This window comes from Mchenga conophoros, linkage group LG20 (genome assembly GCF_057382185.1).
Source record: "Mchenga conophoros isolate Kocher_MC1m ecotype Shallow Benthic linkage group LG20, M_conophoros_male_GT1.1, whole genome shotgun sequence".
NCBI lineage: Eukaryota > Metazoa > Chordata > Actinopteri > Cichliformes > Cichlidae > Mchenga > Mchenga conophoros.
The window spans coordinates 12,841,516-12,856,816 of record NC_140545.1 but is presented as its reverse complement, the minus strand read 5'-3'; the positions used below and the strand labels follow the sequence as shown (position 1 = coordinate 12,856,816).

The 15,301-nt window shown below is 38.9% G+C and overlaps 1 protein-coding gene across 3 annotated transcripts in view; it reads right to left on the bottom strand.

Moving 5' to 3' along the window:
- The window catches only part of LOC146550493 (MICOS complex subunit mic25a-like), a 74,390-nt gene that overhangs the window by 16,587 nt on the left and 42,502 nt on the right, over positions 1 to 15,301 (bottom strand). For all 3 annotated transcript variants that reach the window (XM_085258927.1, XM_085258925.1, XM_085258926.1), the window contains one exon: positions 5,225 to 5,360. In XM_085258927.1, coding sequence (XP_085115053.1) covers positions 5,225 to 5,360 — 136 coding nt within the window. The remainder of the gene's footprint in view (positions 1 to 5,224; positions 5,361 to 15,301) is intronic.

Below are 15,301 nucleotides of genomic sequence, written 5' to 3'. Positions count from 1 at the left end.
AATACATTAGAAGAGTAATGTTTAGTTTATATCTGTACAAAAGCTTTACATAAGCATATTTTGTACTCTTTTACGCAGTCATAAAAACCCTCATTTGTCACACTATCACAGTAGCTGTTAGCCAAGTGGAAAGTGTTAGCCGAACAGTGTCATTAGCAGCTGACAGATTTTTCGTATTAGCAATGCTTGGTTTTCTAGCACAACTAGAAAACCAAAGTAGGCCTAGCTGATAATTATGCTGCTCAAAGAAATGAAGTGAATGACACAAAGTCAGTTATGCTACAGCCTGAGGCACAAACTAAATGATGGTGACTGTGGGCAACGAACTTGTGATTGAAATGATTTTGATAACAGGAAGCAGGTGTGCGACCAATCGCACTGAGTTGCTGTTTTAAAAGCGTCTTTGGTGCATGAAGACGCAGATAAAACATCAGTGAGATAATCGGTAGGCTATCAGTTTGGGATTGAATGGGACCAGTTTGGAAATTATGTGCAGTCTGTTTGTGATAACACAGTGATTAACTCTATTAGTTCAGCCAGAACCTCATAGATTTGAAACAGAAATTCTAAAAAGGTCATACTTGCTGCAGGACAGCACTTGAACTGCTAAATGACAGAGGCGCTCGGCAATACCGCTTTTATCTAGAATACAACCATATGGCAAAGAGTTTAGCCGAGTCCCAAAGAAACCTGCTGAAAATGGGTTGCACTCATCGGTGGTTACGTACTCAGAGGGACTGCAACATGTTGGTAATCTGTCTGCATTTTTATATTAGAATGCAATTACTAACAAACCTTCATATGGAGTTTATAACCAAACTCCACGAACAAGAAACAAATGGCTGTCAAACTTTAGCAGGTAAAATGGTTTCACAATGGTCTTAACAACAGGACAGACTGATACTCTGTAAGTTAAAAGCTCTTCTAAGCAATCAACTTTGAAAACTATCCATGTGGTTCTGCTAATTGTTGTCTCACTAGCACTTGGCGAGTTTACTGTGTCACTGCTACTGCACTGGGAAAAAGTTATCAGCGATAACCAAACTAACTGTGACAGCTTTTAAAGACACAAAACGGAGGAAGAACTTTATAAACTTCCAAATTGACAGGGTGAAAGTCAGGGAGATGCCTCGGGGGCCAATGTATTATTATGCTCTGCTGTAGTCTTTAAAGACTGTCTTCAAAGAGTCTTCCTTCACTCCTTGTTATCTCACACCAGCTAATATATGGAGGAAAGTCTCCCACTCTCTGTCACACACACACACACACACACACACACACACACACACACACCAATCCTAGTAAGCAACGAATATAAGAACATAAACATTGCTGCATATTTAAAAATGTGAATTTATGACTGCATGCTGTCATACACGACATAAACAGAAGTTCAGACGCTGCTGAACGAGCACACGAGTGCATGTATCCATGCACACAATACAGCAGTACAACAGCAGAGGTATCAATGTTCAGCAAGCTGATTATCACACGTTGTATTACTGTGTTCCAGGGTAAGCCTCACTGCCCCTGAGCAATACAGAGGAGATGTGAGCAGAGACCAGCATGAGATAGTAATACGCTGCTCGAGTGCATAATGAGCAGCTGTACCTTCAAATGCTTCTACCGTACAAACTTTGCGAGTAGCCCGTCCTGCAGCTTCCTCCTCACATTTTCTCTCTAGCGTTCTGTCAACTTGTAGCTGCTGCAGAAATGTACACAGGACTTTTCGATGCTGTTAAATAAAACAGCAGTAGGTTGAACTCAATATTAGGCGGTGCCAAAAAGTGAAGTATAAAGGTTCAATTTTTCTAAGTGAATGTATATCTGAGTTTTCCATTGTGGATAAAAATATAAGGGAATGAGAGAGATAAAAAGAGTGAAGATTCAGTAACTAGTAGATAACCCAAGCCAAATCATCAGAGACAGACTGATGATTCATCTCAGGAGCCTACAGAAGTAAAAGGAAAAAAAATGGTATAAGGAATCCAGCCTGTAAAAAAATCCTTTATTAGCACCAAAACAAAGAAAAACTAAGAGCTCAGAAAATGAGCCAGGCAGAAATGAAACTGACTTACTGGAGGTAAAGTAACTCCAACTAACTGGAAGTTAGATCAAATTTAAAAAGCTTTATATGCCTCTCTTATTTCTTTCCAATTGCAAATGTATTCTGTGATATTTAATCATCAATTAACTTTGTTAGTAACCTTTAAACTGCCTTTTGATGCTCCAGCATCTTTTTATATTTATCTTCAAAAACCTGCACAGCTCAGTGTAACGTAATTCAGTCAAATCACTGCTTTTCTATGTGTGAGGCTGAACGGCAGTGAAACACGAGGAATTTTAAAAGTTACTTTAAAAATGATTTGACACTAAAGATGAAGGACAAATCTGGCTGCAATGCCTGATCACATAAACTACATCCTCTGGTGGAAAAAAGAGAGCTTAAAAACATGATAAATAAAATAATCATTAAAAAAGCCTATAAAATCTATCCTCACTACTATATAATCTTATTTACACAGTCAGACAGTGTCTACAGAGTGGGTGGTTTGGCTTCATACCCTCCTAAAATTCTGCAGACGTTATTGCTGCATCAACTGGGTGATGCTCTCTTGTTGACTTAAAATCAGACCAGCTACTTCATTAAGTCTTCTTCAGTTCCAAAGAACATATAAGAATGTTAATATGCATGCTTTCAATAAAAATATCAGATTTAAAAGATCCCCAAATACACTAAAAGGTCAGTTTATTAAGTACACCAGTTCAATTGCTTGTTTACACAGATATCTGCTCAGCCAATTGCATGGTAGCAACTCACTGCATGCTTTAGGCATGTCAAGATAACCTGGTGAAGTTCAGACCAAGTGTCAGAAAAGGGAAGAAAGGTGATTTAAGTAACTTTGAATGTGGCATGATTGTTGGTGCCAGACAAGCTGGTCTAAGTATTTCAGAAACTGCTGATCTGCTGGGATGTTCAACCACCTCTCGGGTTTACAGAGAATGGACTGAAAAATAGAAAATATCCATCAATATGCCTCGTTGATGTCAGAGGTCAGAGGACAATGGCCAGACTTCTTCAAGCTCATAGGAAGTCAACAGCAACTCATAAATTGGGCAATAGAAAAATGCTGTTTGGTCTGATGAGTCTCCTACTTCTGTTACAGCATTTGGATGGCAGGGTCAGAACAACAATAAAGCATGGCTCCATCCTCTCTTGTGGTCAAAGGAGCTTGCAAAGAAAAGCGTCTGGACTTCTTTAAGTTGCTTGAAGACGTTTCACCTCTCATCCGAGAAGCTTCTTCAGTTCTAAGGTCCTTTTGTCCCTCTGTGGGGGGGAAACTCTCACTAGGTTTAAATCTGGGACTCCCCACCATTTGACCTTAGAACTGAAGAATCTTCTCGGATGAGAAGTGAAACGTCTTCAAGCAACTTAAAGAAGTCCAGACGCTTTTCTTTGCAAGCTCCTTTGACTACGATGACCTGGATGACTGAGAACCTTCACAGACATCCTCTCTTGTGCCAAAGATTCAAGCTCTTGCTGGGGATAATAGTGTGGGCAATATATTCTAGGCAAAATCAAGCCCCTTGACTGAGTAATTAACTGACTAATAGACTGAGTATCTTTTAATCACCTCAGCCTACCTGAGTATTATCGTTGACCATGTTCATGAATTTATGACCAGAGTGTATCCGTCTTCCGGTACTAGTAAATTGCACCTAATAAAGTGACCTGTTAATGTATATCCCTTTTTAACAAGTTACTATACCTCTCAACTGTCCCCAAACTGCATCTCAAAACACTGCACAGATCATTTTGTCTACAAAGTGTTCACCGCACTTTCAGGTGAAGGTCTGAGAGTGTCAGAGAGAAGTAGCGTCAGTGGGGTTTCTGCTGTTAATTTAGTTAATGGCAAGGCAGCTAATCAGACGTGAAGAAGGCACTCTGCTGTTTCGAACCTTTGTATGAGCAATTATGTTACATGGAAATATGGCTTAAAAACCCCCCAAAACAAACAAAAACAAACACACGCCTCAGGGACAATGCTTGAAATTTAGCACTAAGCGCCACTGTCTGACAAAAAAAATTGCTATTAAGGCAACGTATAGTTAAGGGGCTGTGTTTGTGTCACTCTTTTATACATTGTTTTTTGACAGAACACATCAGAGCATCTTTATTAGCGGTGCAATTTTGTCACAGTTCTGGCCTCTGCACAGAAAAATCAAAGTTAACGATAAAATCAGCCACATAAACCAGGCAAACTCTAAGGGTCCTTCTATTGTTGCAGGGACACCATCATCAAGTATTCCCCTGCACTTCCTTTGATGACAGGAGTGCATTAAAGTGTTAGGTTGGATTATTTGAAGGCTATACAGACAGTCCTTTTATACTGGGAACTGAAGCCTGAAGTCTCATTAAAGCCACCAGACTCTGTTGACAAAAACAGTAATTTTCCCCTCGCAGAAAACGGGACATGCTCAATCTGTTCGTTTGTTTGTGGTATTGTGTGACTTTGGTGTTTTTGATTAAACGTGTTAAACTACCTAAGTCACTCAGCGGTACTCCTGCAAGTTCAAATTGCTGTTTTGGAAACTGGCTTCAGCTTCCTGTCCTCAAAGGCTGTCTAACAGCAAAAGAATGGAAATATTTTAAATATCACATATGCTTAAATCAAGGTGGCTTTCAGTGATGTCCCAGTCCTAAAGTATGCACTGCTCAGCTTCCATGCATTACCCCAGGCTGCTTCTCCAAACCAGGTTGTGCCGATCCCATCTACTGCAGGTAATAAATCAACTATTGAAAAGTAGCTCGTATAGCCCAACTTAAAAAAATAAATAAATAAAAATCTTAGAAAAACCTGAAGCGACTATTAAAGAAGAACTTAGCAGTGAGGGGGCGGGATTACACATTTTTTTAAGGTGAATGACTATTAGTTATTGTAATCTCTCCTACTCTCCTACTACTTCATAAAAATGAATAAATCCTTATAAACAATCTAAATGCATTTTCAAAATAAAAGCACTTTTACTTTAGATTATTTTGCATCTGTAGAGGGACCAAAGTGCAAAAACGATAGGTGAAGGCTATAGGTGGAGTCCTCATAACATGTAAAAATAAATCTCAAATCTTTCTGTTTTCAGCGTTACATTTATGACACATTAACACTTTGCACCATCCCTGACACTTTTTTATTATATCTTTGCAGATTGAAAAAGCTCTCACCTTTTTTGCAGCATTGATACACTGCATGTATTCTTTGGCCAGGTCAGAACACTTTAAGGTCTGGTCTTTGTTGTCCCTGTAACAGGATAAAATCTGAGCCTGCAGGCCAGCACACACTGCCTCTGTGTTGCGAGGCCTGCAAAAGACAAGAAACAAGAGAGACGGAGTGAAAAAACTGTCATTTTTGTACCTCTGTTTCTTACTGCTAGTGTAAATTAGGCTTTCAAATAAAAAAAAAGAAAAAAGAAGAAGAAGTAAACTCATCACACTATTCATTCAGATTCTTACATCTTCTGTAAATCAACGTTTCATTCATCAGTTTAGCTTTGATTAGTTGATGACATAGTATCAGTGTAACATGAATTCAGGTAGGTCTCTCCCCAAGACAAGAACTAACAGACTTAAAAACTCCTTTGTCCCACACGCCATCAAACTGTTTAACTCCTCTCTGGAGGGGAGAGGGAGGGGAAACAGGAGGACAAAGGAGGGGGGAACAACTAAGCTGTAGTGCCTCTTCACCTCACTGTACAATACCTTGTGCAATACTTTTTGTAAATAGTCAACAGTGCAATAGACTCAATACTTGAAATGTGCAATTCACTTGTATTTTTATTTTTTATTCCTATTTATTCTATTTATCCCCTTTGTATATTTTATTTATATTTGTCTCTGTATTTATATATATATATATATATATATATATATATATATATATATATATATGTGTGTGTGTGTGTGTGTGTGTGTGTGTGTGTGTGTGTGTGTGTGTGTGTGTGTGTGTGTATATATATATATATATATATATAACAATTCTGTAACTGTAACTTCGGTCGTTGCTGTGCTTTTTGGAAGTCGAATTTCCCAGAGGAACCCACCCGAGGGATTAATAAAGTTCTATCTTATCTTATCTTATCTTAGGTCAGCTGCTCAGAAAAAGAGAAAAATGCTGGATCACAATTGAAACAAAAAACAACTTTAAAAAAAAAATCAATACTCTAGCTGTCAGTCTCACATTCATGACTGACTTAGAGGGAAGAAAAGCTGCAAGAAAAAGCATCTAAAATGCATTTACAATCTATGAAAGTTTACAAGTATCCAAGAGAGCTGTCTATTGCTGTTTTGGTGGCAGCACGGCTATTTTCAGCAGAAAAGCTCCAAAAACCTGTTATTCACCAACTCTCCAGCAGCACACTCACAGACAGACACTAGCCTGTAAACAAAGGAAGGCAAAAAGCAGAAGCTTGCACAGACAGACAAGACAGAGTCAACTAGAGTGACTAAACAAAACAACTTCATCAGCTCACTTTGTTCATGGAATTCATTCATTGAAACATTTCAGAAATGTGGTTTTTTGATTACAGTTTTAAATACTGACACAAAGAGCCTTTTTGGAGAACATTACATTCAAAATGTGGTATGCACATCATAGTCTGGCATCAAAACATATGCTGTGTGAAATTTTGTCATAATTGCTTAATGAGAATTTCCTAGTTATGGTCAAAACTGTGTTTCGGGAGGTCGCAGTGATTTTGTGCTTAGATCACAAAATTATAATCAGGAGTCAAAGGAAACATTTGTACCAGACAAATAAAAAAGGGCCTCCAAGTACTCTTGGGGACCTTATTTAAAAAGCTTTTATTAGCAAAGTGCATTTCTAAATGCTGAAATTATTCTTTTAAACAACAGCAAGCTGTCCGAAGAACTTTGTCTGAACTTTTCCATTAGACAAATCCCTGTAAAGATAAAGGTCATCTACAAAGCATCCTGGCACCCTTAAAGAGATCATTGATGATGAATAACTGTTAATAGAGGGGAAGAGGATCTTTAAGACTGCTACCAGTTTCTGAAGCAGCAGAGAACGAGCAGGAAAACTAAGTGACAGTAAACTAATGAAACACTGCAGGTTAGATCACTCAGGCTTTGTGATCAGTCTCATTAAAGATGTGCTCACTTCCTGATGTAGCAGCAGAAACAAGAAGCCCTCTGAGTATTTACTTTAAAGGCAACGGTGTTGTACTTTGTATATAAACGTTATGTAAGAGTAGGTCATGGATAATAGGCACTGAATTGTAAATAACTGGACATGAAGCTAATAAGTTAATACTTTCTTTAAAGATATAATATATTTGGGGGACAACTTTAAAGAAAGGTATCCTTAAATGTAAAAGCGAGGTCAGAGGTCAAGTGTGACATGTTATTTTAAATATTTATATTATACTTTCTGTATGTTGAAAATAAAGTTTCCAAGTTACGCATCTTTTCGTCAAATTTAGGCCGATAAATCATTAAGATGACATTGAAGCCGTTAGTGAAGGTGAGCCAAATTTTAATGAATTGTTAACATGAGCCCACTCTACACCCTCGCAAAGCTATTGTGTTTACAGACAGAATGACAACACGCACATATGCAAACACTACCAAAAACATAACCTTCTTGGTAGCAGTAACAAAAATGATCACATCACTGACATATTTGGTGAAAAGTGGGGAAATGCACCAGTGCAGCAGCGAGGACTCTGGTCTATCACAAACTTCCATCTGCAGAAGGATCCCACAAGCAATTAGAAGCTTTCATATTCTCTTCTTATTTCCTCTGAATGTGGAGGAGAGAACAGGACTGAGCAGTCTTAACAACATTAGCTGCACTGAAAGCTGGCTGGACACGCCAAAAAAAAATTTTTTTCCCGTGAAGGGTGATTAAATCAAGTTCAAGTTCAAATTTGCCACATGCAGTGGCAGGTTGCCCTGCAGTGGAATGAACCCGCCCCCCGACCTTACACACACAACAATCAGGGAAGCTTTATCATTTTTTAGGGACTCATCTCGTAAAGCTGATCAACTATGGTTACACCATTAACAATTAAGACCGCATGAAGTTAGCAGTGTGTCCAACTTTAATCTCAGTTGTGTTATAGGAGGTTTAAAAAATAAACTCACTCTTTAAATTGGGACGTTTACATCTTACCCACTTCATAAACTGATGTGAATCAAACAGCTTTGCAGCAGCTGTTTTGTTGTACTGGACCTTTTGCATGACAGACACTGAAAGGATGGAGGATGAGAAATAACTGTACTATGCAAATCACAAATATGCCATTTCCTCACTTAGAGGGGGGGAAAGCAGTTGATGGTGCTTTCAGTGCTCCGGCACAACTACACTTTCCACGGCTTTCTCGTTGCTTTAGAAGTTCTTAAGTCTTCTTAAAAGTACTTCTCCCGACTCTCCACAGTTTTTCACCTTAGGCCTAAAATACTTTATAAACATCTTTACCAATTTCAATTGTGTCACTTGTCTATACCTGTAACAATACCAAACAACAAACTGTGTTGTTTAATTTTGAACACTTGTTTTACAGCTGTGTTCAAGTTCAAGTTCTGGGTTAAAGCTGTCTTTTTAATTTTATTTTGTCTCAGATCAGAACAAAAGAAACTCTTTTAAGAAAAAGTAGAAAAAAATGGGAGTGAAGATAAAAAACAATTCACACCTAGACGTGCCAACCTGTTTGAACAACCTATGGGGTGTATAGTACGTGCTTCACTGTGAATCGTACAATTAGCGCTAAATCGTACTTAATTGAGTGGGCAGGATCATTCTGATCAAATACAGCAGAAAAGTGTGCTTTGAGAGATTGAATTAGCCGTGTTTAATTTGATATGTGGGCTGTATTATAATTTGTCTTTACCTGTCTATCTGTGTGATTGTTAACTACGACAGGCTTGCTGCCTGGGCGCCTCGCGGTAATGGATTCTGACTGATTGAAGCAGAGACAAGAGAGTTATGTACACCCACGCAGGTATAGACTGGCACGTGCGCACACGTCTGCTGTAAACATCAAAGGGCGCCGTGCATGCACGCGCTTCGCTACATGCCAACACGTCGATCTCCGCACTGTGTCCCTGCTCGCTTTCTCCACGAGGAGCGTTTAACACCGGATTTAATTGAAAGCCAAATTAAAGACTCTTTTAGACTTTGACTCATGAAGAGAAGCTGACCCCATCGTTTCAATTACAGCATATCCATATCCACGCAAACACTTTATCATCAGGAAAAATATCATGGATGCGGCAACGGAGTTTATCTGAGCGCAGGTGATCGAGGTTAAAGAGGAAAACGAACAGAGATGAAGAGGAAAAAACAGAAAGTGAGATAGAATGATGGATGGAATGAAGCATCAATTGGCTCTCTTTTAGAAGCCCATTTGAAGAAGATGACAGCCTATCAGATTACTCGGTTCCCCCCAAACAACCTCCAATGGTTTATATCTCCTGATTAATCGTTCTTCTTCCACTTTTCGCCTTCCCTCCAACTCTGTCTTCTTTCTTACTTTTTTCTCTCCCTCGCCCGCCCTCCTCCTCTTTTTTTTTCTTTTTGGTCCCACCATTAACAACACAGAGAGTACAACACCAAAGTGTGCCATCTTTATCTCCCCCTCCGTTTGAGGCCGCCAAAGATAAGGAACTCTCCTTTAATTTGAAATAAATGGCCTTCATCAGGGAAGCCAAAGCCTCCTGATAGCGCTACGTGGTTTATTAAAGGCGCTTGAAGCAGAAAATTGGTTCAGCTGCAGCAAAAGCTAAAGCTCTGTCCACATGCTACACCAAATTGAAGGTGAGGTCTTAAATCAACAATATTAACTGAGCCGCTTACGAAAATAAATAAATAAGAGGAGGAGAGTGAGCGGGGTGGGGAGTGGTGGGACTTCTTTCTTCTTCTTCTTCTTTTTTTTTTTAGCTGGAATGAGGTAAAGTGGCATCTCTGACAGCCCGCTGAGCCATGTATGGGGTTGTTGTTGTTCATTTTCGTGTGTGCGTGCTGCAGAAGCACTCTAAATGCGAGTGGAAATAGCAATTTTTAAATTTTTTTGGAGGTGGTGGTGTGGTGGGGTACTCCACGCATCTGTGAGCAGTAAATATGACAAAAAATAAACAGTAAGATTAGTCGCTTAATTAATGGTGCTGCCCATTATTTTTAATCTCCGGCAGCGAAGGCGGAGGCGGGCAGAACACAGAGGCCTCAGACTTCTGGACCACGCAGCTTACCAAGACAAAGAGAGGGAGAGAAATGAAAGGGTGAGAAATTGGAAAATGGAAGAGACACGAAAACACACCAGTGACTACAAAAGCCTCCGGGAAAGCTACGAGACTGATAAGGAAGATGCTTTTATCACCTCGAAACCGCGCTTCTCTCAGAGTTAAGAGTGATGTTTTTGTGTTTTTCCTTAATGGCTTTGGCTATACATATGAGGCACTGTTTGTCCTATACACCATTTTATTTCTATCCTGTCAACTACAAAGGGCTGGTATCTCTAATGTGTTTCAGGCAAGTAATTAGAAAATCGTGTTAACATCTCATACAAATAAGCACCCGAGGAGAGAGAAAAAAAACAAAAGCGGAGAGAATCAAATGCTGTGACGTAGTGTAGGAAGTCTGGAATACCTCGTGTGTGAGCAGACACATTGCTTTGTTATTCCAGTAATAGCCTCCAACTACAATCATGCTCTTAACATGAGCTATATTTCAGAATTAAATTACAATAAATGCATTTTTTAAATTAATTGGAATAAAGGCTGCTTTATTTGACAGCATCACAGGCACTGACCTGGAGGTTTTGTCAGCTATTTTTGTATATAGTGCTAAAAAAATCATAATAATTTATGTAAACAAAAGAAAATCCAAACAATGCTATAATGTTGCTATAATTTGATTTTTTTCTTATTAGAAAAAATCAAACTTTACTTCTCATTGTGGCAGTGGTATGCGATGTGATGTCACAAAAAACCATTAAAAATAATGTCTTTGTCACATGAATAACAATGTTTTGCTCTCTTTTCTTTCCATAAATTTAAAAACAAGGCAGGGTTTGTTTTAGGGCACTGCAACCATGTGATAGACAACTTGTGCAGTCCTGCTTTTTCCTGTCAGGCTCCGTAAACCAATCAAAATACCAAGGTGGTGATGGTGTGATGAAATGTTGTGAAAAAGACAAAAACGTATGGAGCCAAACGCAGCACTCTCAAGATGTAAATAAACTTGAAAAAACCTTTAATGTTTCTTGGTCCAGGAAACTCACAAAGCCCAATTTTTAAAAGCTAACAGGGCACCAAGCCAAGGAATCCAAACTTCCAGAACATACCTGAGGAAAAAAAGGCGAGGCAGAGGAACGCATGCAAGCAACAACGCAACACAGGACAAAGGAAGACTGGCAAAATATACAAGAGCTAATGAGGGAAGAGGAGACAGGTGGGGAACAAAGCTTAAGATAATTAACATAACGAGACGGTGGGAGGGAGGGTGAAAATCACACATGCACAGGGAACAACAGTTACCAACATAAAAGATCTAAACAAGCTTGACGCAGGAGAAGACAAAAGAGAAGAGAGGGATGAGACTGATGGAAGGAACAGAATGGAAACACAAAAGGGGAAATAACTATAAACCTGAAGTCATCACTGACTTAATGTAAGACTATTAGCAAGACTAAAAAATAAACCATAGAGAATATATACAAACTTAAGATAACCAAGATGTGTAAACCCAAGTAAAAAAACCCAAAACAAAACAGAAACTCTATTAATAGTAAAATAAATACTGACCAAAATTCTAAAAGAAAGAAAAACTGAAACATAAATCAAAAAGCATAATGAACTCAAAACCTCAAACTCCTGGGTCCAACAGCAAACGGTGAAAAAGCAAAACAAGTCCATAAATTAACGGCCGATCTAATACTGTATGTGCTCCTGTAAACAAAGGAGGCAATGTGTTGACCAAGAGCTCTACAGCAGTCTAATCTTAAAAACTAAAGTCTAATTAGCTTTGAACCAGAATCAAAACTCTGTCTCCCAATAAGGGAAACGTGCTAACATCAGAGAAGTTCTCCTATGACAGCAACAACAGAAGGTAAACAAGTTATCAGGTAATGACATTTTGGTACACTGGAGGTTCTGAATCACTCTGACTACTCTTATGTTAGTGGTTTGATTAATACTGATGTGGTGGTGGAAAAAAAGACGATAATAAGAAAAAGAGATAGGGCAGGACAGGTGAAGAGGAAAACAGCTACAGAGAAAGGGTTGCCTCTTATCTCTAGCTTGTAGCTTGTAGGCACCTGCTCCCTGACAGCTTTTCAATTGACTCAGGGCACATATGCTCTTCCCCCCTCTATCTTGTTTCTCTACACTCCTTCACTCATCCTCTCCCATCTCTCCTATTCCATCACAACCGTAACCCAGAAGAGCGGGTCCACTATATAGTAGTGCTCAGACTTCACTTTAACTTCCGTGTTTGCGAGAGACAAAGGACTCCCTCTCACTTTTGTCAGTCCTTTAACAATGCTGCACACATCATTTCACTTAGCCTTCCACAGTGGCTCTGATGACTGTAATGCAAAAGATTTCCATAAAAATGTATACTGTAAAGAATCCGTCTGTGTCCATCTGGAAAATGTGCATAATAGAAATAAAGATGAATGCTCCCACTCGGGCCCAGCTATCTTCTAGTTTTAAAATAAAAACCATATATTGTGTAATAATTCATTTATGCCTGTTCTTGTTTTTGTAAACTGTCATCCTATTTTTTTAATCACCAATTTTAAGTTGTACTTAAACTAATAAACATCTCATTTTAATACTATTTTGTTGTTTTGTTAAACATTATACTCCAAAGGAAACAGGGCAAAAAATAAATAAACAATCTACTGAACAACATCATTTCTCATTCTTCACTGGAAACGGCAACTTCTCAAATCCATTCATGCACGAATGTGAATCCAGTCTGCTATACCAGAGTGAACTGCACAAATATCCAAAGAAACAAAGATTATAGCTGGGTGTACAGTCATTGCCTGCTTGTTGTGGGACATAGTAGTGAATTTAGTTTTTCGATCACAGGCGGTAGAAAACTGTGGATCTGTGTGAAGGACAAATCTGTTAAAATTCAGACTGCAGCAAAAAAGATTCTGCTATCGGGAAATACTGAAAGTAACAGGTGATATGATTTTCCATTGCAGCTCCATTTCAGCTGCACCCTAACTAATGTCGAAACTAACCAATAATTTGCTGATCACAAATACAGTCTGCAGCAGGCAGCTGCCTAAAGGTTGTTTAAGGTATCTAAGATAGAGAAAACAAGAATATACAAAAAGCTTATATGTAGGGTGCGGATCCATCTGTAGCTGATGCGGAGCCGATTTGTACACCCAATCTTACACCTAATCTTCATAACTTTATTTGACAGCATTTCTATTCAAATTCAGGTTGCTATAAATCTGTTTGCAATCCAGACTTGTATTTGATTGGCTTTTCTCTTACAGCACAGCAACAACTTCAAACTAGGTTGCTTATCTATCTGGACTCAACTCGTCGGCTTTATGACTGAGTGATCTCTGTTGACTGGTACGTTCGACACATGTTGGAAGAATCTGACAAAGGGTGGCTATTAAGACTAGTTGGACTGCCACTGTAACAGACAGCTGGCCTTGTTAAAACACCTTGGATTATTGACCCGAGTGATCTGATGTGAGTATACAGTATATCTTGCCTGTCTCCATTTCACTCCCATTCGACTACTCTGAAGAGGAGGCCGTTGTCATCACAATGCCTCTTTCACTCCAATTCTACTGCCAACGTGTGAAAAACCTGTCAATTTAGAAGAAGAGTTTTATATTTGCTAAGTGAATATCAGAAACTACATCAATCTCTTTGTTTCAGAACAACAATGTTGTTTATGAAACGTCTACAGCCACAGGACATCGATATGAGACATCATTTATTTAAACATTTATATATTTTTTTGTGGCAGCTGGAAAACAGAGAGGCCACATGTGGTGCACTACTCATAAAACTGAGCTGCTCTGAACTACTGCAGAAATCTGTTTTAGATTGAGAGCCATTGACTGACTCTTCTAACAAGACCCTACCTTAGCTCTTACTGTCTGTAATCCCACTCTAGGAGAGTAAATAACCTGCCAGCACTTCAGTTTTAGGCTTGTGAAACTGATGGCTCTTCAAAGCAAACTGCAAAAATTGTGCAACACTGTTAACCAACATGTAGGAACATGAAAAGGGGGAAAGTGGGAGGCTGGGGGCCTCGGGGACGGGTTTGGCAATAATTAACAGCTTATTTTTATAACATTTGCTTATTTTGTGACAATTTGACTGATAAACTACCACACAAGCCTACGTCCTACTACAGATATCAACATCACAGCCCATTTCACCAACTACTGAAACTGTATTTGGACAAAACTTCTAACAGTAAAAGCATAATAGAGGTCTTTCATCAAATGTACGAACCATATATATAGTAATTTGTATCAACATGACATATGTGGTTGCCTGGTTAGTGGAAGGACAGACAACAGCAAGACAGTACATGATAGTTCTCTTTGTGTGTTAGGCGCGGGCAGATAAACTTAAACATCTGGGCTAAACAAACAGTCCTTCACAGGAATCTGCCCAAGGTACCGCAATGTGTTATTAATAAAGGCTGCAGACCTTCTGCCTCTTTCTTTGCCCCTCCCTGGTGTACCATGTACACTGAACTGTCTGACAGATGTCAATGATAACAATGCAATCTGGGGTAATTCCTGTAGCCACGTCTCTGTGAAACACCAGTGCGCTCACAGAAGTAGGCTTTTTTCTCTATCAGTCTCTGTTGTCTGGATCCATCTCTTTATACACACCATGTATCTCCGTGTCAACCCCTGATTTCTGCGGGAATTCCAATTTGTCTGGACTGTCATGAAACAATAGTGGAATGAAAAGTGGAAATAACCTGGTTAAAATACGTATGTAAAGACTTGCAAGTGTTGTATGTTTTTCTGATTTACAGTACTTAACAATTGCTGGCTACTTGAACTGTAGGTACCTGTGATAAGTACTAGTAGATGAAATGGTATGCTATAATCAAAATGTGAACTATGCTTGAAAAATCTTTCTCATTACATAAAAATGTCTGAATCTGGTTAAGAAATCTGGAATGCAGTGAACTTCTAGAAAATAAAGGGGAAAAGTAATTTGTAATTGGCAGGCCTGAAGAGTTGGACAAAGAAGGCAAAGCAATGAAAGGCAAGGAATGAT